The following is a 21,978-nucleotide window of genomic DNA, read 5'->3' as shown; positions in this document are numbered from 1 at the left end:
TATGAATTGAGTCTACAGTGGTGAAAGCGACAGCCCCCAGGCCATGCATACTCCAAGCTCACTAGTGCCACATACAATGCGCTCGGCCATTCTGCCTTTAAACCAGCGCGTTGGCTATATCCAAAAAAAACATTTCCGTGGGCGCGGTAAGCATCTGACGTTGTTGCTCCCGTCAAGCGTCTCATTGATGGCCTGGGTAGACATAGTGCGGCTCATCTTGACACCGCAATCCTGAATCCCCCTGCCATCCCATGGTCAGAATTCTCCGTACACGCTTGTCCTGCTCGCTCACCATTGACTGTCTCGTTCTCTCTGTGAGTTCACGCTGTTCGCCTTTGTTCTCATAAGCGAAGCCCAGGCAATGCCAGAAATGGTTGCTCCGCACCGTATACTCCTGTCCAGAGAGTTCAAGTCATATCCTTGGCTATTCTGCTCTAGGGACTGCTTGCTGGATATTATCTGTGGGGGCTTTCCGTCGTGGTGATCAACAACCCCAACAAGAACAACGGAGGGACAATGGATTCACTCAGTGACTGATGGCTGATACAGCGACGCCGTTCGTATTGGTTTCATTCATCTTTCCTTCTCTCCTAGCTCACTGTTCTTGGTTTCCAGACAAGACGGCGTGGCCTGTTACTCCTCTGTATCGTCTTCGCATTTCCTGACATGCAGAACTCGTCTGTCATGATCGGTATCGTCTTCTAGTCCTTGAGGTGTGCTTCTGGTGGTCTTGATCTTATCCTTGATATTCTTGAGCCGTTCACGACGGCGGATACGATGCCTACTACACCTTGTCTTCGTTCCGCTGGGTTCTCCTGCGTGTAAGGATACTACTCTCATGACGACATCTCGCGACTCGAGCTACTTCACTGAGCCTGGGAAACGCGTATTTCGGCCGTCATTGTCGCCGTCAACGTTTATCACGGCGCACTAGCATCCTCGATTTTAATGACCGTTGGTGCTCATTCGTTAAAAGAGGACTTACACTACAGAGGAAGACTCTAGACCGTTCTCCGGTGATCTATGTTGGCTGAGGTATGTGAGTCATTTCTATCCACGACATAGCGACCTTGCCGGTCTCGTTATTTGTTTGACGCTCAGCACACATTCACAAGTCTTCCGAACTGAAACCTCTGAATACATTGTCCAATGTTGCCTGATACAATCTGGGTATCCATCGGCCGCTATCGTGGCCTGTGCAACGTTGTCAATGCGTGTCCAATCTACGTTGACTCACCTACCTCTGCTTCGACAGCTCCCCGAACCCTACAACGCTGACATGACCCTCCTCATACTCCTCATACTCTCATACATCTTATTGATCCATTCCTCTGTCATTGGTGCGACGATCGCGTACAACCACCCCCAGCCTATGGCTGCCAAGAGGAGGACGATGGCAACGACGTTTACGTGCAGCCACCAGGCGACGCAAAATAGGCCAATCCCTATCAAAGCATCCGTGAAGAGACCGACTCGTGGGAGGGAGATTATGATGGCGCATCCTGTGATGGTCATGTAGATCGGGAGGCGCGGGTATCTCATTGAAGGGTCCGCCGCGGCGGCGAGGGACACGGTGGTTTCGTAGAAACCAAACGGGATCCCGGCCTGAATACACAATTGAATGAGTCCTGGCTACGCTCATCTACTGCATGAAAGCAACCAGCTTTAAGGGACGCGACGAAGGCTTGCATATGGGTTTCTTCCGCTGATGTCGCCCAGTGCATGTACGATACATGAATGTGGATCCATGCGTCAGAGCTACTTAATTCAAGACCTCGCCTGCCACTTACAAGCTGGGTCCTTGCGCGTCATCCGTTTCAGTATGAGAAGGAGCGTCATAGGCAACATTTCTGAGTGGCGGCGATGGTTTGTGAGAAACTGGCGAGGAGTATGTGGAGGGCAGTGAATGAACGCGTCCGCGGACCGATCCAGTATTTCCAATTTAGGTAAGGATCCGCCAGTTACAGCTCTAGCGAATGCTGCTCATTATTCAGAGTGCGACTCCAGCCTGCACTGACCTCGCGGGTGGGTATCCCAGGCCATGTTGCCATACTATACACAGACGAGAGACGGTTGTCGAGAATGGTTGACGTCACGCACGAATATAAATAATGTGCTCAGAAAAACATTGCATTCATTTAAAAACAATTATAATTTCCCTATACTTCCGTGCACCCGAATTTGTATGTGGACATCTAAGCACAACATAACTAATGATTCTTCCCCGTTCGGTAGCTCTCTTCGTAGACGTGCGGCGTGCCTCGCTCGCTAATCAATACTTGGTGGTATCAGGTAAAGCAGGTCGGATGACGACGCAGCCCGTAATCTCGGAATTGCGTCCAGTCGGTCTGACCTTGTTGCGCAGACAGCCATGGCCCATGCGGACCCAGACTTCTGCGTCCAGGTCCTAAATTGAGGTTCGAGGGTACTGGCCAGGGGCCTAGATTCGGGCATGAGATGCAATTATCCACCAGAAGCTAATTATCAGTGTGCTTCCGCCTTGCTCCTGGGTAACGAGTCTGAGACATTGGCGACCAGTGTTCGCCCCTTACTATATCGAGCACAAAACCGACGATCGGGTGCCGCCGATCGAACTCCAGATGTAGATCCACTGCGTGCCGATGGATGAGGAACGCCGATCGTCGATTTAGTAGCAGATGCAAACATAGTGCATACCATATTTGTGCGTATATTCCTCCTCCAGTTCTATGCGCGTATTTCGACGTGAAGAGGATTCAGGAAGAGCCGCGTTGACGTCGAAACTCAACTTGGCCGTGCACGATGGTGCGGGTGTCGACCCCAGCGTGATGCAGACACTGTCATGACCATTGACGACTAACAGTGTCCCTTAGAGATGGAGTGTTTACATCATGTCAACTTCCCTAAGCAACAAACATCAACGAGTAGAATGCAAGCTGTAACGGGCGCTTGCGTTGCAGGTGCGTCTTACTAGACCGTAGCTGTGGTTGGAAATCACTGGCTAGAGGTCCCACACCATTGGATCCAGTAACAAACCTCTCTGGCCGGTGCAAGAAAATGCAAAACCTGTACAGAGGAGTGTTCACTCGGTGCATGCTCGACATAAAATGGAAACTTACCAGTGCCGCCAGGCGGCATCATGGCCTGGCACCCGCCAACTCATCGCGAATTGTCTTGATGTTTACGGCGCATCGATCGTATTTTTGTCGCGATCTCTTCGTTAAACCTGGTTTTTCTGTCATTATCCAGGTACTTTTGAAGAACAAAGAACTTATACTGTCACAGGCACCTAGTATTCCGCTGGGTTTGGTCCCCCGGAGAAATGGGTGATGTGTCCATAGATTCGTACGTCTAGCTCTGAGGCCCAACGATACCATCAAAGCCTTATATATGCCTCGTGTACGTCACCTCTCCCGACTTCAACGTGCAAGAGATAGCGCTGGCTTCACCAGATTCTCCTGGAGGCTACAGATAGTGTGTATATGTGTTTCAACTTTCATGAGGTATATAGAACTAACCATGCTTGAGCTCAGCGTTGTTCCTCACGAATGCCAGACAGACAGCTCCGCAAAGCAACGATGAGACGCGGGGGAGCTCTTGAGCTCCCTTTGGCCTCGTAGTGAAACTTGGCCGATGGTCATGTGGCAAAAGCATGGTGGGATATTAGGTTTGTCGGGGAACACCGCACAGCAGTCCCAAGGGTTCCCAGGCCTTCCATCTGCCATCCCTCGCTCTGACCTTAACGTCCTACACTTCCTGTCTCGACACCGTATCTATGTCACACTCCCAGGAAGGCGGCAATCGAGGCCCTCAGCATGTCATTCTGCGCTCCTGCTGCGTTGGGAAATACATGCTGTCGAATTAGGCATCCCCTTCACTCTGTGGATCCAGTAACAGAGTTACCGAATACCATCCAAGGCGAGTGGCTCCCCACGTTTCGAATATGAATCGCAGTGCTCACACCACGCTTCGCGAAGTCACCGCCATGGTCGCGCAACACGCAAGGTTCGATCAGCGATCTGCTCGGTGCCGCAAATGCTATTCTCGTTGCTCTGTCCGCGATTTTTGACGGCCAGCATATACTCTCAAAGTATTCAAACACGATCCCACGGCGAGGGAAGAGTGGGCGCGTGATAGAAGCGAAAATGCGTCAGCGCAGTCGTAGCTAGTGGTGAGTGCTTCTCAACTGCACTCGACACTCTGCTGATCGTCGCAGCCTCTATTAGGAACCACTCCAAAGTGAGGAATCAGCCATACCGTAAATTGGCGATTAGCATAACGCCAGGTGCGCCGTTGAGTGAATTCGCATAGCTTGGATCTGACTGAAGTTGAATAGTTCAGAGCCGCTATAAATTCTGGATGGTTCGCACAGCGTTAGAAATATATTAGATTGGTCACGTTCTGGACACATTCAGAGGGCTGGAGCGGCATGACACGCTTTCAGTTATAACATGGGAATGAAGGGTTAGCTGTAACCGGCGAGAAAGAGAGAAAAAAACAGAAAATGACGTATGATATCGCACAACAAGCGGGAAATCACAGGGTCCGTGCGCAGAGGTAGCCGCAGCCAGAAACTAGCAATTTATGTCAATAACCTGTGGAACATGAGCTCTACACATAATCGATTACTTAGTATTGCGACATACCTGGACAAAACAGGGGGAAAACCAAGACTAGACATACTAACCGAGCATGTTATCGTTTGTGAGAAGGCTTGCTGCGTATGTAAGCTCCCGAAACAGGCGCGTGCACTTCGCCACCCGTGCTGCAAGTCGACCAAGTCTTCGCGTAAAGCCTGCAGACGAGGATCGAGCATTCTAAAGTGAGTGTGTATGAATATCAGCGAGCCATAAGCCTCAAGAATATGTACTAACACGTCCTAGTTCACAGACATGACGGCGACCACTGAAGTTGCATGCAGCTCGAGTAAAGTGGCAGACCTCACAACCTCCGGTAGCGGATGCGACTCAGCGCAACTTCTGCCTTCCAATGAAGCTACAGCCGCGTCAGCAGAAATCGACAAGAGTTTGGACCCTCTGCTAGGTCTTGGAATGGCCGACGACCACAACGCGAAGAGCAACGACAAGACAGAGGCCGCACAGCAAGATTCTGGTAGCATAGAGCCTCCTGCAAGCGTAGTGAAGTTCAATAGAGAGTCTATTGGCGGTAACGACCCGCTTCAAGGTGAGCAGAACGATACACTTTGCTCCGAGGATCTGTCTTCAAGTGCACCGTACCAGCCAAACAGATCTCTAGCAGCGGGAAGGCTCGCACGCATGGGGATGCAATGCGAGACTCGGTCGTGCATGAAGAACTTACAGTCAGCGCGCCCGTTATTACCAACATATCCGAGAATATGAATCTCCGCATGCCATCCAGTCGAGACGAATTGGAGCACGAGCCGGTGCTTAATAGATTTGCCGGGGCGACCGACACAGGAGACGCGAAGGACGAGGCGCAGACTTGTCGTGAGGAAGCATTCCAATGTCGCCGACATGTACCGGCAGCCGAGGTCATGACAGACCAGTCCGGTAGGAGCGGCGCGGAGGCGGAGGAGATTGAGAGACATCGTCACAACCACGAAAGTGCGGCTGAAGTGGTCGAGCCTGATCTACCCTCAGAGCAGGACATCATGGAGGCGTTCGTGAACGAAGACATAGAGAGTACGGGCATACCTGCCCAGCCGAGCACTGAGGATGTGACGTCTTCAGCGGAGACCCTTGAGAAAGAGGATATTTTGAGACTAATAAACAGGACGGTGGTGCGTTGGTCAGCTTTGGAGAGCGACGCACGATAAACACAACACACAACAGCTCGCCGATTATTTCTTCTCGTTCACGGCACTAGTCGTCAGTGTCTTTCTGGCGCAGGCTGATCCTGTCCTGTCAATCGCCTTCGTGGCAGGAGTTGCAGGCTGGCTCTGGACCTTGCCGCGAGAGGACCTAATAATGGAATTGGGGTTGGAGGCAGCACTGACTGTCACGGGCCTTACGCAAGGTGTATGGGTGGCGGCCTGTGTGGCTGCGATGGCAATGTTACGGGTTATACATCGGTTTGCAAAGGAGGCAGTCCAATACGTACATTCATGGCGAAGCTCCGACGGATACATCTCAGGGGGAAATGGTGGTGAGTGCCTTTAATATTGGATCCTGCATGAGGTGCTAAAGCATGAAACGCAGGTCGTAATGTAGACGTGTAACATGTTGAATCAGGCCTACGATATTTGGATCTCATCCTGACGGCTGTTCGCGATGGTGGCGTCTATTGGAACACCGGGTCAAAGAGCTGGATAGGTTCGGACCTAACATTTGCAGATTGTATTCAAGCCTTCACATGGCCGTATGGTAAGTACATGAATGAAGTGAATATAATGGACTGACCACAAGAACTTGGGCAGGATGGGCAAGTCCACATAAATCGCATCACAAGGCTTGGCTGCGCGCCAAATACAGAGGAGTGTTGTACATGCGATACGATGTCCCGGGCAGTCAGCTGAATACAAGTCCCATCGTCGGCACCGCACATTGATGCATGTCTGATGCAGTAACTGAGGTGTCGCTTCCAGCGTATTTTCACCTGCATAAATACTACGTGTAGACTGTACCAGGGAAGAACCTGTGAGGGCAGTGATGAGCATGATAAAGGAAGAATTGGTGAAGGCCTGAGATATTCAAGGGCACATGACACACAATGTCTGGCGAGACAATGTACAACAGCAAGTCTGACTGATGCTCACAAATAAAGCCGCGCGTGCACTCCCAGCCCCGTACATGTGAGTTACTGTATGTTCTACAAGGGTTTCTCTTCAGTGGGAGGGATACGCGCACAGGTAGTAGCGGGAAGTGCGTCGTGCACCAGCATGTCACCTCTTGTTGGTACTTCCAATTCTGGGTCTAGTGAGCGTATGCGTGCATCACGATCGGATCGGATCGGATTTGTTCGATAGACGCCCAAGTTAGTCCCGTACCCAGTCCATCTGCCACACCCATGTTTGGTATTATTGTCTCTATAGGGTAACCGGACCTGTAGCTATCAGTAATGGCGTTGTTGCCGTAAACACCTCACCCGTTCGACCTCGCGCGTATTGACTATCAATGCTTCATCCCCGGTACTTCACACTGCTTATCAAGGTTGTGCTGTCTTATAGCACATATTTCTCTTTAGCCCTGAGGTCTACAGAGAGCACTCATCTCACGTCCTGAAGCCTCCATTGAGTATGTCAGCGTCTTCTCAGTGATAGAATATATTTCATTCTATGTCAAATCACAGAATACACTCGTCTCCCGCCAAGTGGCCGTCCCTCATTGGAAGCACACGGAGCGCGGAGAAGCGCAGTGCCTGTATGAATGCCACGAATCACGCATGCCGTACTGGCCGTACTGCGCCCATTCATCATGTGAAACTCTCGGCATGCTCGGTTGGTCAACTCACCGGCACAATAGCCATCGAGAGAATCTGTTTGAAACAATTGCCTCTCGTGAACACCGCCAGCTTACAGTCCTTACAGGTTGTTGTGTGCCCACAGCCGCCCTCACCATATAGCTGTTGGACGGTAAGCCTTGATTTGATATCCGCGTAGATTGAGCGGCGAGCACTGAGCATGTGTCGTGATACATTCTCACGTGGTGAGTGACTAAGAGGATCGTCCATTCCCGCGTTTTGTGGCAGCCCGAGTCTTCGAACCACTAGATTCTTGTGGGGAAGTGACAGTCCATTCCCCATTGGGAGTATTGTCCGCGAGAGCCTGGGTGTCTAATGACCAGAACAGGTGGTACGTTCTTCCTCATCAAGGGCGTGCCTTTGGTGTCCCTGCGCCCCAGTGTTGCCGGGTATCGTAAGCACGCTCCCACTATCCAGACCCACCTATGTCAAACATGGGCAGTTGCAAGACGCCGCAGCAATCTTTCGGGTGCGGTTGTCCCAAAGATGATGGAGTGCTGGTGACATGTGTCAAATATCATCCCGGATATCCAATAGGCCGGTATCCGAGGAATGCCGAGCTATGTATGATACGACTCGTCTCCACGGGTGGGGGTAGTTGTTGTTTGTGTCTTGTGTCTTTCATCGCAGGTTCTGCGCACATCCGCTTTTCCTCCTCTGGAGCACTACCTCGTGAGGACATTTACTCGTGTTGAATTTATTGAGTTTACTCACAACGAACAATAGAATAGAGCAGCTCCCTTCGATAACTAGAGCGGGATTTCTTGGGTAAATGGCAAACAAGGTTGATCCTCATGCGATACACGCTGCTCTTGCCCCATAGTACGCGCGTCGTTTTATGACGACCTCATGCACATCGGTACGCCTTTTTTTAAACCTTGTTTTTCGTGACTAGTCACCTCACTAGAACAAAGAGAACAGGATATGCTCACTGTACATTTGATGTGTTGGTGCGGCAACACGGGCAGTTGCTTCCCTGGATAACCTCTTCGTTTGTTAGCCCTGCAGTGTCTCACTTGGCAAAACCCCCATCTGCGTATATTCCTCCTCGCTAGATGTAACTCTGATTTCGCTGCCGACGCCAATATCCTTGCTCGAGCTTCCACTATGTCTTCACTTGCCGGTCGATTGCGCACTTTGCGAGCTTGGTATCGACAAATCCTTGTCCGCTGGCGATCTTGTATATGCCTCGCTCGGCAGGCATCCGTCGTGCGAACGATTCTGAGACATCACCGCGGCTACCGGCTTTTCTGTGAGACGAACCCTGCAATAATGCGGATGAAGTCTCAATTCATCAAGTTCTTGGCTTCAGCTATGGCGACGCACCAAATGCGCAGTAGCTCTGGTCGTCTGGCGCTTGTATACTGACTGCATAAGTATCCTCTGTTACGATTTGTCGCTGCTTGTGAGGATCGGCGTTGGACGATGGATGGGCTGCCACGAGCTAGTAAGCATCTTATTGTTCTTCATACCGTGTGCGACGTGCTCCGTCTGGCTTATAGTTTTTGGCTCAGGTGCAATGTACATTTTCTTACTGTTGTTGCCATAATATGAACGTTTCAAATGAACATGTGCCCCTTGCGATTACAAATTGTCCTTCAGTGGTGCGTACAAGTATGAATTCTCTGTCGGAATGCGGTCGTCAGCGTGCGCTCCCATACTAGGTGATATGACGCACCTCAACACTGTCGACTCCTACACTGGCGCCTCATTTCTCTCTCTTCTCCGCGCGTTCCTTTGCTTTATCCACCTTACTCCATATTGTCGTACCACCGCGATGACGAACGCCGCCAGGATGCAGGCTGCGGCTATGGCACTTCGCATCCATATCCACGATATAGCTGCTCCGCAGAGGCAGGTCATGTACTTTACGTGCATGGCTGTCCAGCCTGTGTATATGGCTAGACAGCCACAGATTGCTATAGCGATTTGTGCCGTGATATCCAGGTCGCCCTCCCACTGCATGAAGCCGAACACTAACATCATAGGCGCAGTTGACTGGGACATAACACCGTCAACTGAGCCTCGGCATTGTTTGTTCATCAGATTAAGAAGACATACAAAGCTGGCTTGATTCCATTTGTCGCGTTGGCTGGTGGTGGTGATATTGGTGGTGGTCTCGCGGCTCGTCGCAGCTACATTGGGCTTGTCAGTATCATTCTGCGACACATTCCATGCTGCTTCTACATACAATCCATCGTTTCGACGCTGGTTATACGCAATCTGAGCGAATAAGACTGCAAATACGTTCACAGCGCGTACAGTCTGTCTTGAGGTCGTCGAGGGCGGCGCGACTTGGGTTATGATCGTAACATTCGGCTTCCGACAGCTAAGTCCGAGCGCCCGCTGCGCACCTTCAAACATCGTAATTGACCTTTCGAAATGACACCTGCTTCAATATGAGTCTACAGCATTAAAAACCATAGATTATGTGCATCCAACATGCTGTCTATTTCACAAAACACGTCCTCTTGGTCCTCTAGAATATCTAAGCTCGCGCACCGCAGGCTTGAAGCTAAAACCGTGATCATGATGGCATGTCTCATAAACATGCCTACTGTAGTTCCTGCCCCCAATTTTACCGTCGATTTAGATCGTCTGTGTTCGATGCGCGTCGGATAGAACACGCCATTCACCACGTCGGACACTAAAAGGCAGCACTTTGCATGAGGTGTTCCAGTTGACGGGATATGGAGCCAAAGGCGGTGACTTGTGCATGCCGGAAATCGGCGCTGCTGCGTCATTCTCGGATCCAGTATACGCAACGCAGTACAGGTTAAGGACGCGACGACTAGGGCCAACTTAGGGCAGGTGTCGCCAGCCGTACATCTACTTTCACGTGTAGTGAAAGTGAGGCCTCCAACGCTTCGGCTGCAACAACCCCCTAGCCGTTTTCGATAAGCCTGGGCTCATAAAAACACTAAAAGAACAAACTTATGGTCCACTGTGTTGCTGGCATACAAGCCTCTTGCGATCCGTACAAATGCAACAGGGTGAGTCCATCAGGAATAATGAACGTAGTCGACCACGATGATGGATCGCAGGTGAGACGACGCACGAGGGTCGATGGCATACATCGCTACCGCAGTATATTCTGCCCGTGACTACTCCATAGCACCCGCCCGCCCAGTGGTCGATCGATCGCTTGGCTGAAAGGTTCCAGCGCACGACCCCGGAGCAATGTGGATCCATATGTACGATGATCGCCGGCCCCTTGTAAATCCGGAAAATGCAAGATCCGCTCTGCAGAAAGTCAAATTCGCATCAGAATCAGAGCCTCTAGACCGCACCCCGACGAATTAAAGCAAACACATACTGCGGCGTTTTCCACTGGCCCCCTCGAGGGTCATCGGTACGTCTCAGATGGGGTACGGCGGCGCAACAGGACAGCTTCCCGCCTTGGTACGCACAGGACCACAACGAACACATACGGTTGGAGTCTGGATACGGTTAACTGGCTCATTATAGCCGAGCAAGTCGTGTATGAGAGGCGGCATGGAATAGCGGCGCTCCCGCCCACCGATGGAGGATCAGCAGAGTGTGGCACGAAGAAGACATGGCAGCGGCCCTTCATCGCGCCGCCTTACCGTTATACTGCGGTTGCGACCAGGCTTCGGTCCGGGATGGTGTCGTACACAATATACAATTACTATGATGTAAGCGTATGCATGCAGGAATATGTTGTCCTTGGCCGGGAACACATCAGGCCCACGAGAACCATCTACATCAGGCATAGAGAAGCCAGGCAGTTCGAGACAGTGGTGTATAGTGGACGATGAGCAGCATAGATCGCAAGGGCTGGACACGGCATCGGCCCAACAAGGCTGCCTGCACCAGCCGTTTTTCCGCCTCATGTAGCGTAGTGTGTTGGATCCAGAAGACGAGATAGGCGACGACGGCCGAGGGCTCGGAGAGCCTCCTCCCAGTCAAAACCACGCTATCCCGTATCACAGAGACCTCCTTCGCCTCCCAGTGATCCAATAGGCCAAAGCGAGGTATACCGAGGCGGCTAGTTGTAGGGCCATACGAGACACCCTGGTAAATGTGGTTGGCCTCTGCAGGCATCTTCTCCGTGTGACCACCGCGCAGAGCTGCTTCAGTAAGCGGCCAGCACGCACCGCGTATGCAGGACTCAGCCGCATTCGCGACGTGCGCCGTGCTCCTGCTGTGCGACATCTCTGCGCGTAAACGCGCATTCATGGCAGTAGTCGCGGCGGGCCTTGCAGTACAGGCGCGGAAGCTGGGGTAGGTAGCAGTAGTTGCTGTACTGAGGGTCGGGATCAGGAAACTTGCTGCGAGTACAGCACCTTAGGCAGGTGCAGTGATGCTGCAGCTATCGGCAAAGAGATGGCCACAATTCCTGTGCAGCGTGCGCACGCCGCGCCCTCTCCCGAGAGTTGGAGCCCGGGCTGGATCGCAGGCTGTAGAGCCTCGAGGTTATGTTGCCTGAACACCTCACGCCTCGGACTCGCACGGTGCATTCTGTATCCCATTGACGCTCTAAATATAGGTGTGAGCTCGCAACCCGAAACGACTGCTACTGGCTTACATGTGTATTCTCGCCGGCGACATCCGTCGATGGCGCCGTGTCGCCAGATTGCCTGTGTCCCCGCCGCGCTCCCCGCACAGCGACGTCACGATCGATCGCGGATGATTGAAACGCCGACCCCGCATGATGACCCATATGTGTCTGCTGTCGAAGGAGTTAGTAAGTCTGGGTCTTGGATGTGCTGACGGCCGCGTTGCTGGACAGTACAACTGCCATGTACCGAGCATTCAGTCAAGGTACACCGTGCGACGGCATTGTCGTGTCCGATACTGAGAGAGAGATGGGTGCATGGTGTCACCGAAAGGACTAAAATGTTGGAGTTTCCGCTTCTTGTTCAGCCTGAAAAACATGGGGGAAAGTGACAGAAGCGCTGAGTTCAGACCAATTTGAGACAAGTGGACTTAGAACGAATGCAGCTCACGTGTATGCCTGCGCCCTAACGGCGCTACACTGTTGTCAGTTTGTCGAGCCTGGCTTCAAGTCGACGAAGGAACGAGGACGGCCGGTGCCATTGAGGTGCGTGAACGAACATTGGTGACCTGAGCGAGACTTCGAATGCATGCTAATATCAAGTTCCTAGGTCATAACTAGCTACGCGCAGAACAATCGACAACTTGCGTGCTATGATTACAGGACACATTCCCCAACACTAACATGACGCGACATGGGTCTCGAAACAGCGGCAATGTAGCTGAAACTTCACCTCAGATTTACACGAATACTCCTGATTCTCTGACGAGACGGATGAAGGAGATGACAAGCGAGTAGTGTAGGCTTTATCAGTAAGGAACGACTGGATGCGCATGCAAGGGGTAGTGAGGGTTAAGCTGAGGGCCAGTCGGGTAGACGAAGGTGGCCATGAGAATATCGAACCAGTTCACGACGGATGAGGCATGGCCCAGCAAGCGGTTAGCCCTCGCAGACAGTCTGAGTCGACTGCGACAACCGCCGAATAAGATACGGCAGCATCCCGCCAAGATCGGAAGACTTCATGGGAGCTCGGGCCATGCGCAATGACCATACAAGCCGGCTGATTGGCATTGTGCGAATGTATAAGCCAATCTGTCTGGTCTTCGTGTGATGTCCTCGCAGAGACACCGGGCACGGTGTGATCCCGGCGCCGTTGTAGGCGAAGACCCGGCAAGCAGCCGCTCAGCGGCCCATGCCTCGTCCTGTAGTTGGGCACAACACAGCCAACACACTTCAACGACGCACCTGCTGCAGTATCCTCAACCTACCACGCAGCCACCGCATCGACCACCACCAGCGATCGCACCTTCCCGCTATGAACATCCCCATGGAAATCGCAATGGTACAATTGTGCTGGAAAGACAATTCGCCCGATTTTGTGGATGCTGGTGTTAGATCACAAGTAGAAGAACAACCAGAGGATGCGATCGCGCACGACGACATAGACAACGAGGACGCGCATGTAACATGCAAAGGACCGAAGCTGTCGTTGGAAGGACAAGCTCGCGACCAGGTCATCGTCGAAGGTTATCCATTGGTAGAAGAGACGGCTGAGCGTATTGAACGAGATGGGCCAACATTGATGCAGGACAGTGGAAGCCTCACAGCCGACGGCGACAACGGTGAAGCTGGAGACGCGAACGAGGTGAGAACCCATGTCTCCGCAGACGTGAGACGTGCTGGGGAGATCGCTTATGTGTCATGCAACTACCAGCCGTCCGATAGCACAGACAACTCTTGGGCCATGACGACGGGCTTCGCTGTTGCGGGGCATAGCACGTGCATTGTATGTGTCGCTAAGCCCAGCTGTGAGCGAGAGGTCCGGGAGGTCGATGCAGAGAGACATACCTTCGCAGATCTGGGACACGCTGTGGCTACCAGCACAGCCGTGCGAGCATCCATAATCGAGCCTACGAGCAACGAGGCCATCGAAATGGAAGCGACGCTGTCCGAGATTGTCATTGGAATAGGACGTGACGAAGGAGCCGTCATCGAGACGGACACAAGCGATGAGCATAATGGACGGGGGACCGGATGGACGGGGAAGGTCCTCCAATATAGGAGGAGAGTGGTGAGCACCTTCATGAGCACACGATGACAGATCACTAGACCAGAGTGGCAGCTAAGGGCGGCGGAGAAGGCCATAGAGGGAGACCTCAATATGGTGCGTGATGAGACCTGGTCAGTACTAGACTTATCGTTCCACTGTATGATACAGATGAGCATATTCATTGGACTTGTAGCAAGTGCCGTTCAGCAATTCTCTAACCCACCATCGCGAAGCGATATAATCGCATTCATAATCTTTACTCTGGGCATCATCTTCTACGTGCCGCCCCGCAGGAAAGGCCCGATGGTTGCTGTAATCATTTGTTTCGTGGCGCAGGCGTGGAAGCTAGGGGTAGCAGTGGGTGTCGCACTTTTGGTCCTTTGCACAGCAAAGTTTGCTGTGGTATTTTGCATGCAACAGGATACAAGTTCGGCTGACAATCCTCGTGAGTCGTCCAGCGATATAACCAACTAGATCGTGGTTAATTATACTTGTAGTCACGAACCAGTGACGACGTCCCTGGTATTGGAGACAACATGTCATTAGAGAATGGACGACCCATGACTATAATATATACTTATTCCATGGCGGCTACGTGAATTGAATCAATGGCTGTGTCCTCTTGCAGACCCTCACACAAGCTATGTTGTAGGCCGAAGAGTTCATACGACACCTTTGGTCGTACCACGCAAAATGATACTAAGAGGGTATGAGCTGAGATCTATACGACAGTGGAATACGCCTTACTTTGTGGTGTATTTGGGGTATACGAGTGTATCAGTGTTTCGGATGAATGTGATCGTGCTGAGCAAAAGCGAAGTGAGTCGACATACAATGAGTAGCATTTGTTGGCATGCAACTCACCATGACTCGTCATGCTCGGCGTTCTCGTCATCCTCGAGGGCGTTGTGATTCAGCTATTTTCGGATGGCAGGTCTACTACCCATGTCACGGTATTCCGTAACGACCTGGAGCGCGGAGAAGGATGCTGTTCCAGTAAATGGCATTCGTCTCCGTTCAGACGGTGAAAGTAGAGGTAATCGCAAAGATTGCTGGGAGATGTGCCAGCTGGGGCAAATTGCAGCGACGAACGTCGAGAGCTGTTGGGGTATCTAGGGTCCTTAGTGAATGCTTGCATCTAGACCTTACGATTTGTATCCGACAAAGTTGACCTTGTAATGATGGTGTCCATAGACTAGACCGCCGTATCACACACAGAAAACTTCAATATTCTTGTAGCATATGTTACGTGCTCTCACCAAAGATGACAAACTCGATTCAGTCCGTCGGAGTCAAAGCCAGCAGCGTTGCGCCCACATAGGGCTGTCAGCTGCTGCAAACCTCAATTGGCAATAGGAATCCCGGGAGATGCCGCCAATCAGACTGAGGAGACCACTGTCATGCTCTCTGGCGGGATGCCGGGGAACCACAGTCATTCATCCCAGTGGCTATCACCGCGGTAGGTAGCAGGCTCCTTCCCGCCGCTGTGGGAGTTATAGGGGACTTCATCCGAATAGCGTAGTCAATGTTTTATCTTGTGTATCCGAGAATAGAAGTCTTACCACAGATCATGTGCCGTAACATCACGTGCATATCATGTGACATCCCATTTGAACCTTAATCCCCTCTAACTCCCTACAGCGGCTGGCACAAAACATCTACAAGCAGCGGAGGACCGGCGCCGCACCTCCCATACGAGGCAGGATTGATTCCCGGAAATGATAATTGACATCCAAACATTTCAATTTCGTCAATTGAGGTCATCGCAACCCCCATGAGTGAATGTAACAACGATGCGCAGAAAGCCCATTGTTCGCAACACTTTGCATCTTGGAAGCCACATCATCAGTGAAAAAGTCGAGAACCTGGATCGCAGGTGCATGGAGAGTGCTGAACTTGAAGTGCCAGCCAGGCCGAGGATGGGTTATTCAACGAAGGGATGTTGCATGAGGCCTTCACCAGTCAGAAGGACGAAAATTAACCTCGGCAGGGATGCACGCATCTGTGTCAAAGCCAGATATAAAATTTTTATCAGAGGGGTGAAGGCCATGGTCACAAAGTTGCACCGAGGACGACGAGACTCGACACTGGGACACATAAACGCTACTGTGATACACGGGACCGTAACGATTATGTAATGATGGGCCAGTATCCTGCCTTCCTAATCTAGGTGACATGCGCCGCTCCTCCGCTGTTTGTAGATGTTTTGTGCCAGCCGCTGTAGGGAGTTATGGGGGTTTAAGGTTGGGATTCGGAGATTGATCTTGCCTCGGATGTAGCCGGATTGTGGCGCAAGTGTGGCGGATGGGTTTGCAGGACTTAGCTTGCGTCAAATTTGTCGGATTGAGCCCCTATAACTCCCACAGCGGCGGGAAGGAGCCTGGGTAGGTAGCAGCATCTCGGGGTGGATGTATCCGGACGGCTTTTCGGGGTTAGCCAGAGCATCAGGGCGTTGGGCTCCCCGGTTCCCCGATGGAGGTAACTCTCGGAATGAGATTCCTATTGCCAATTGAGGTTTGCAGCAGCTGACAGCCCTATGTGGGCGCAACGCTGCTGGCTTTGACTCCGACGGACTGAATCGAGTTTGTCATCTTTGGTGAGAGCACGTAACATATGCTACAAGAATATTGAAGTTTTCTGTGTGTGATACGGCGGTCTAGTCTATGGACACCATCATTACAAGGTCAACTTTGTCGGATACAAATCGTAAGGTCTAGATGCAAGCATTCACTAAGGACCCTAGATACCCCAACAGCTCTCGACGTTCGTCGCTGCAATTTGCCCCAGCTGGCACATCTCCCAGCAATCTTTGCCATAACTTATACCTTCATCGCCTGGACGGAGACGAACGCGGGTCACTCCAACAGTATCCTTCTCCGTGCCCCAGGTCTCCACAGAACACATGGGCAGCAGATCTGCCATCCGAAACGCAGCCCTCCACAGGCTCGCGCGTGTCATTCGTAAGTCATGCAGGAACTCTCTCGACAATGAAGTCGCTTTACGATGGTTGGCTCTCAGCCATGTTTCGACACAGGATTCACTGGCGGCAGCACCTTTGATTTGTGGGGATGCCTATATCTATGACAGGTATCCGAGTGAGTAACCTCACCGGTCTTCCCCTTATTTCCGCCTATTTAGTATGTTTACGGATAGCCTGCCGCTCCTCCACAATTCATGGCGCCATGGCGCCGCCGACCTTCATTATCCCCGTCGCAATGATCGCGGCGAGGGGTAGCACCCCAAGTTTCCACGCTTGGAAGGCAAGGCCAGCTGTGGCCATCATCTCAAGCACATCCGCCGGTCCGCAGGAACGAGACACAGCAAGGCGACGTTGCAAGTGGTGAAGGCGACAGCGTCGAGGATTGATGGCGGGTCAGAGAATCGCTGGATCACAACGCCCTCAAGGACGATGAGAATGCCGAGCTTAAGGAGTCATGGTGAGTACATATCAACAAATAATTTTTTTGTACGTCGACTCACTAGTACGTCGCTTTCGCTCAGCACGATCACATTGTCCTGCGGCACAGGCTCGGCCCGCGCAGCTGCGTCCTCTCCTTGTGTGACACGCTCGTCCGTCGCTGTACCATGCAGCTTAACTTCGGCTCGACCGCTTCTGTCCTGTCCGGGCACTAGGGCTGTGGGTGTTGTCTCCACAGCATGGATTGTCACCTCCACCACATTCCCTGTCCATCATACAACTTCTGCTTCCAGAGTCCCGCCGTGGTTTGTCTCATCGCTGACGATGCACTGGTGGTCGGGGTTTATGACCAGCGAAGGGGGAACCTCTACCGCAGTGTCCGTGGCGGTCTCCTCATCGACCGCCTCGAGTCGACTGATGATCTGACTAGGTAGTACGATCCGACGCAGGTCTGTCGTGGACGATGCATGGCTCGCTCTCTCTCCACCCATCACGGCCCCGTTGCCCTGCCTGCCCTCCCCTCCTAGCATTCCGCAGCCGCCGTTGTCCTCGATGTTCAAGACCGCCTCCCTGATAACCCCCGGGGTCGGATATCCATGCTGCCCGAAATCGTCATCCGCGCCCGCCGGTCGCTCTTGAAATTGAATCGCATGGTGCTAGGATACAAAGATTCAGCAGTGCGCGCCCACCCCAGGGTACCAAACGCTAATCTGACCTCTTGTGTCTGCCTTGGTCCTGCCGTCTCTCCCGGATCGCCCTCGCAAGGGTCGGAGCACTCTCCCTGGGTCATCGTCTGCGTGTGTGGTCTTGTAATCCAAGCAAATGTCGCAGCGAGGGGATTGACGACGACGTTGATTGGCTTGGTAGCGCTAGGCACCTCTGCTTCATATGGTCTGTCTATCTTGCTGGACGGCCATGATATGACGGAGCTCGTACAGACTCAATGGAGTTGCTCAAATTACTGGGTCTCACACGCAATGATCTTATGGGTCTCAAGGATAGTGTCAGATTAGTGAGGTGGAGGCTGTGTGGACGATGGATGTTCGCTTTAGCTTTCTGTCTTTTACGCGCGCCGGCTAGGGGCATATCGTGAGGTCTTTCGTGCATGAGCACTTCGCTCCGTTTGTCGGTGACCATGTAGCCTATACACTTGTCGGTACGCAGTGGCCGCGACAAATAGTATTCGACATTAGCTCTTGCATGATGCCTTCTCGTTGTACGTGAGACTCACGCGGACTCCCTGAATTGAGGAGTGCTTCGGTCTGTCCTGCGGACGGTGGCCCTTTGGACGCCTTACGGGTATATGCTGCTTGAACTTGAATCTCTGGTATGTTTCCGGTAATATAATCCCTTCGTATGGTGGCACCACGTGGGCCACCGGCCTATAATGGGAGAATGACGCTCGCCGCTGAGTTCCTCCACCGATGTACCCAAGGGCTCTCACGATCATCAAGTTGAGTACAATCCTCGTTCTTCAACAGATTGGTAAAACCACCTGATAGTACTGTATCTGCGACTTTCGAAGATCTATCCTCCACTTTCTGATACATCGTATAGCTTGCAGATTCGTTCAGCACGGCTCGGAGTCGCAACTGCGGCGTTGTGAGGGACGCACTTCGGCGCTTAGTGAACCGTCCTCTAGCCGCGGACGGTGCAAGGATCAGTACGGTGGGTGCCTGTGAATTGGTAATGGGTATACCATGAAGCGATGTCTGTTTGGTCTATGCAATGAACACGGTTGGCCTCTGTCCTTGATTAATATATACTTATTCTGGTCTTCTTACTAACTCGCACGTATGTTGCGCGATGGCCTACCTCGGCTTCCTGCACCGCGTATACGAACCCCCTTTTACTAGGTATCGTGTCTCCTATTGGCAGAGCGTGTGGCTGACTGACGAGACTGACCAGGCTTTGTAGCCGGATGCGCTGGACCGGAATGCGAGGGCGCTCCCTCTGCGCCATTTAACAAGGCAGTAAACATCTCTTTGCTTACAGCATAAGCGCAGTCCCACGTGCACAGTTGTCGTCCTTGTCATCCTCAATGTAATGCTCAACTTCGCCCTTGTGAAGGATGCAAGACGCATTGCTGCATCTCGACCGAGGCCTGCATCTCACTATAGTAAGTCTCCTCTATGGATACGCACCATCGTCGGCGTGCTAATCATGAGGTAACTGTCATTATCTAGGCTATCTAGGCTCCGATGTCCCATCGCGCCTTCCCTTACTATCTCCACTGCCGGATATCCACATTTCTGTGGAAGAGAGCATCTGTTACACCATGGACCACCCCGGATCTGCCGGTGAGTGGCTGTGGACTGCAACAGTCAAGTGCGCCTTGGGCCGAACCGGCGGTTCTTCTCCCTTGTGCAAACGCACGAGCAGCACTGCATGCGCGCTGGGCTGGCGGCGGAGGACGTTCTGACAGCCCAGCGGGCGTACATGACACACTGCCTCAACTTTATGCGACCTGAGATGCCCGAACTGGAAGCGCGCTCGCGCTCCGCTAAGACGCGCCTTCCCTCCCTCGAGCCTGCAGCTACAAACACTGCTCAACGACCGAGAAGCCCTCCCGCTCCTCTTCGACTACATCAAGATGACCGGCCGCTTCGCGGCCGGCGGGAACGATCGCAACCCCCCCGGATAACGTCGACACAAGAAGCTCCTGCTTTTCAACGTCCGTGTTACTCATACTCTTCCTTTTCTTTTCTCCCACTTTCCTCAAACTCGCCTCTTATTATGCGATGACACTTTCCATTACCGGAACACTGATACTGTACAAAACCTAATCACCTACCTACAATCACCTATTCTCCCTCCTCCCTGCGCTTATGCACTCGAATACGCCCTCACCCGGCCCCTTTCCACATGACCGCCCGCGCACCAGATGGCCACATGACCTACACCCCGGAACACGCACGATAGTTCGCTCGCGCTCCCCCTTCCCCATGCTACCTGACAGCCTGTGGCCTTTACTCCCTCCGCTACGCACTACACGCGCATGTATTATCCGGCATAGGGCAAGGCCCTCAAGCGGATACAAAACTGGATTAAAAAAATAAAAAAATAAAAACTTTATGCGACGATTGGACCTGTGCCATGCTGATTCCATATTGGAGTCTCCCTACGTCTTGACGCGGAATCGGATCATCGATGTGTTGACTGGCATGCCATATACGACACTATGCGTCTCAACTACTTGGGTTGGAATTGTATGGTTGACGGATGCGATGACGAGATGATAGCGTGCGTATGTGGTTGTCTGAGAGCGTGACATACATATGATGTCTAGCCCGTGTTCGAGTAATTGTGTAGCCGGTTCCGATGCATGGCCGTTGTTGCATCGTTATCTTTTTCTTTGTATTGACAACAAACTAATGAGCCGTCAAGACCATTCTCCTGTCAATCCTCCTTCGTCTTCCAGACGTAAATCCAAGCTTGCCAGACATTCCACGGCGAGGGAAAATCTCGCAGACCTTTCAGCTCGAAGCCAAGGCGTTTGTAGATGTCGACCTATACATCTGTCAGTCATTCTATTCCAACACAAAACATATTTATGCAACACACATTGCGTATGTGGGTGGTGGCAAGCGCCATGGTCCAGCCGTTTGCTTTAGCCTACGCGAATATGTGAGTGTGTGCCAGCAATGATATCATGTTTGACCCACCTTTCGGTACGCAAGCTCAGTCATCGCCTTCGATATACCCTTCTGCCACCAATCCTCCGCCACAAAGTTGAAGTTGCACCAGTATGTGTTCAGCTCGGTCTACCGTTAGGTGCGCACTCAGTACTTATGGTCAATAAATCGCGTCAGGAATGTGCCACCAACCTGATCCATCCCTGCGAGGACATCAATAGCGTGCGGGAAGTCCTTCCCCAGCTAACGGCCAGCACTTCAGTCAGACGGACCAAAATTCGTCGATAGGCATGCTTACCGCTTGTGGACAGTACGACTTGGCCTCGTCCGACAACTGACTCAAGTAGTCCTCGAAGCCAAGTTTACGCTGCTCTTCTCTTGTGTTCCACTGACGTTTAGTACGTACTTGCAATTCGATGAAATGGATTCATACGTGTTGAAGAGGAGTCTCCCGGGCGGTACCCACGCCTGAAAACCAACCAATTTCCCATTCTCGTCGGTTGCTGTGTACATATCACCGATCTGGAGAGCGATGGGCTTGATCATGGCGCGGGCCAGGACGGGGAGCAGACTAATGTCGCCTCCGGTCAACGCCACAGCTAGAGGGTCTATGAACACGCCTCTATGATTAGCCAAGTGACAATACGGTCATTGCTGGTCAAGACATCTCGCCTGCGGGCATTAGTTTGGCGAACATCTGAGCGGCTTCTTCAATAATCTCCTCTGCATGATCCCCAGTTGTTGGATCGTGAATATGGAGGTCAGACGCATTGTCGGTGCGCACCGGTCGGCTTCTCAACGAGCTGAACATGGACGTTAGACGGGACCATAGTATGGGAAGCGGCGCTGCAGCGTTCGTTACAGACGTTGGAAAAAAAAGGAGGGAGTCGTCCCTAATCACCGGGACTCGCACACATGAAACTTGCAATATATGCCG

General features: G+C 52.2%; 6 protein-coding genes across 6 annotated transcripts; 2 read left to right on the top strand and 4 right to left on the bottom strand.

The window, feature by feature from the left end:
• Window positions 1–1,266: 1,266 nt before the first annotated feature.
• Window positions 1,267–3,117, bottom strand: POSPLADRAFT_1045774 (hypothetical protein; the record flags this gene model as incomplete). The annotated part of the gene is made up of 4 exons (XM_024478856.1): window positions 1,267–1,605; window positions 2,019–2,116; window positions 3,016–3,045; window positions 3,099–3,117. 4 exons carry the CDS (start codon window positions 3,115–3,117, stop codon window positions 1,267–1,269), a joined length of 486 nt encoding a protein of 161 aa, XP_024340244.1.
• Window positions 3,118–4,871: 1,754 nt separating this feature from the next.
• POSPLADRAFT_1045773 (hypothetical protein) lies at window positions 4,872–6,358 on the top strand (the record flags this gene model as incomplete). Its single annotated transcript, XM_024478855.1, has 4 exons — window positions 4,872–5,163; window positions 5,220–5,740; window positions 5,793–6,105; window positions 6,294–6,358. 4 exons carry the CDS (start codon window positions 4,872–4,874, stop codon window positions 6,356–6,358), a joined length of 1,191 nt encoding a protein of 396 aa, XP_024340243.1.
• A 2,166-nt stretch (window positions 6,359–8,524) lies between these two features.
• Window positions 8,525–9,783, bottom strand: POSPLADRAFT_1045771 (hypothetical protein; the record flags this gene model as incomplete). Its single annotated transcript, XM_024478854.1, has 5 exons — window positions 8,525–8,683; window positions 8,789–8,863; window positions 9,190–9,417; window positions 9,481–9,656; window positions 9,774–9,783. The coding sequence occupies 5 exons, from the start codon at window positions 9,781–9,783 to the stop codon at window positions 8,525–8,527; spliced, it is 648 nt and encodes a 215-aa protein (XP_024340242.1).
• Window positions 9,784–10,449: 666 nt separating this feature from the next.
• Window positions 10,450–14,462, top strand: POSPLADRAFT_1045770 (hypothetical protein; the record flags this gene model as incomplete). The annotated part of the gene is made up of 11 exons (XM_024478853.1): window positions 10,450–10,463; window positions 10,703–10,771; window positions 10,832–11,075; window positions 11,278–11,391; window positions 11,549–11,664; window positions 11,724–11,842; window positions 11,930–11,931; window positions 12,429–12,484; window positions 13,193–14,009; window positions 14,061–14,102; window positions 14,157–14,462. The coding sequence occupies 11 exons, from the start codon at window positions 10,450–10,452 to the stop codon at window positions 14,460–14,462; spliced, it is 1,899 nt and encodes a 632-aa protein (XP_024340241.1).
• A 2,805-nt stretch (window positions 14,463–17,267) lies between these two features.
• On the bottom strand, window positions 17,268–18,196 carry POSPLADRAFT_1138845 (hypothetical protein; the record flags this gene model as incomplete). Its single annotated transcript, XM_024484954.1, has 4 exons — window positions 17,268–17,411; window positions 17,469–17,606; window positions 17,685–18,062; window positions 18,122–18,196. 4 exons carry the CDS (start codon window positions 18,194–18,196, stop codon window positions 17,268–17,270), a joined length of 735 nt encoding a protein of 244 aa, XP_024340240.1.
• A 2,609-nt stretch (window positions 18,197–20,805) lies between these two features.
• On the bottom strand, window positions 20,806–21,871 carry POSPLADRAFT_1033087 (hypothetical protein; the record flags this gene model as incomplete). Its single annotated transcript, XM_024476911.1, has 7 exons — window positions 20,806–20,916; window positions 20,971–21,021; window positions 21,072–21,170; window positions 21,234–21,284; window positions 21,340–21,418; window positions 21,448–21,649; window positions 21,826–21,871. The coding sequence occupies 7 exons, from the start codon at window positions 21,869–21,871 to the stop codon at window positions 20,806–20,808; spliced, it is 639 nt and encodes a 212-aa protein (XP_024340239.1).
• Window positions 21,872–21,978: the final 107 nt, after the last annotated feature.

Source organism: Postia placenta (assembly GCF_002117355.1).
Source record: "Postia placenta MAD-698-R-SB12 unplaced genomic scaffold POSPLAscaffold_5, whole genome shotgun sequence".
NCBI lineage: Eukaryota > Fungi > Basidiomycota > Agaricomycetes > Polyporales > Adustoporiaceae > Rhodonia > Rhodonia placenta.
This window is presented reverse-complemented; position numbering and strand designations above follow the sequence as displayed.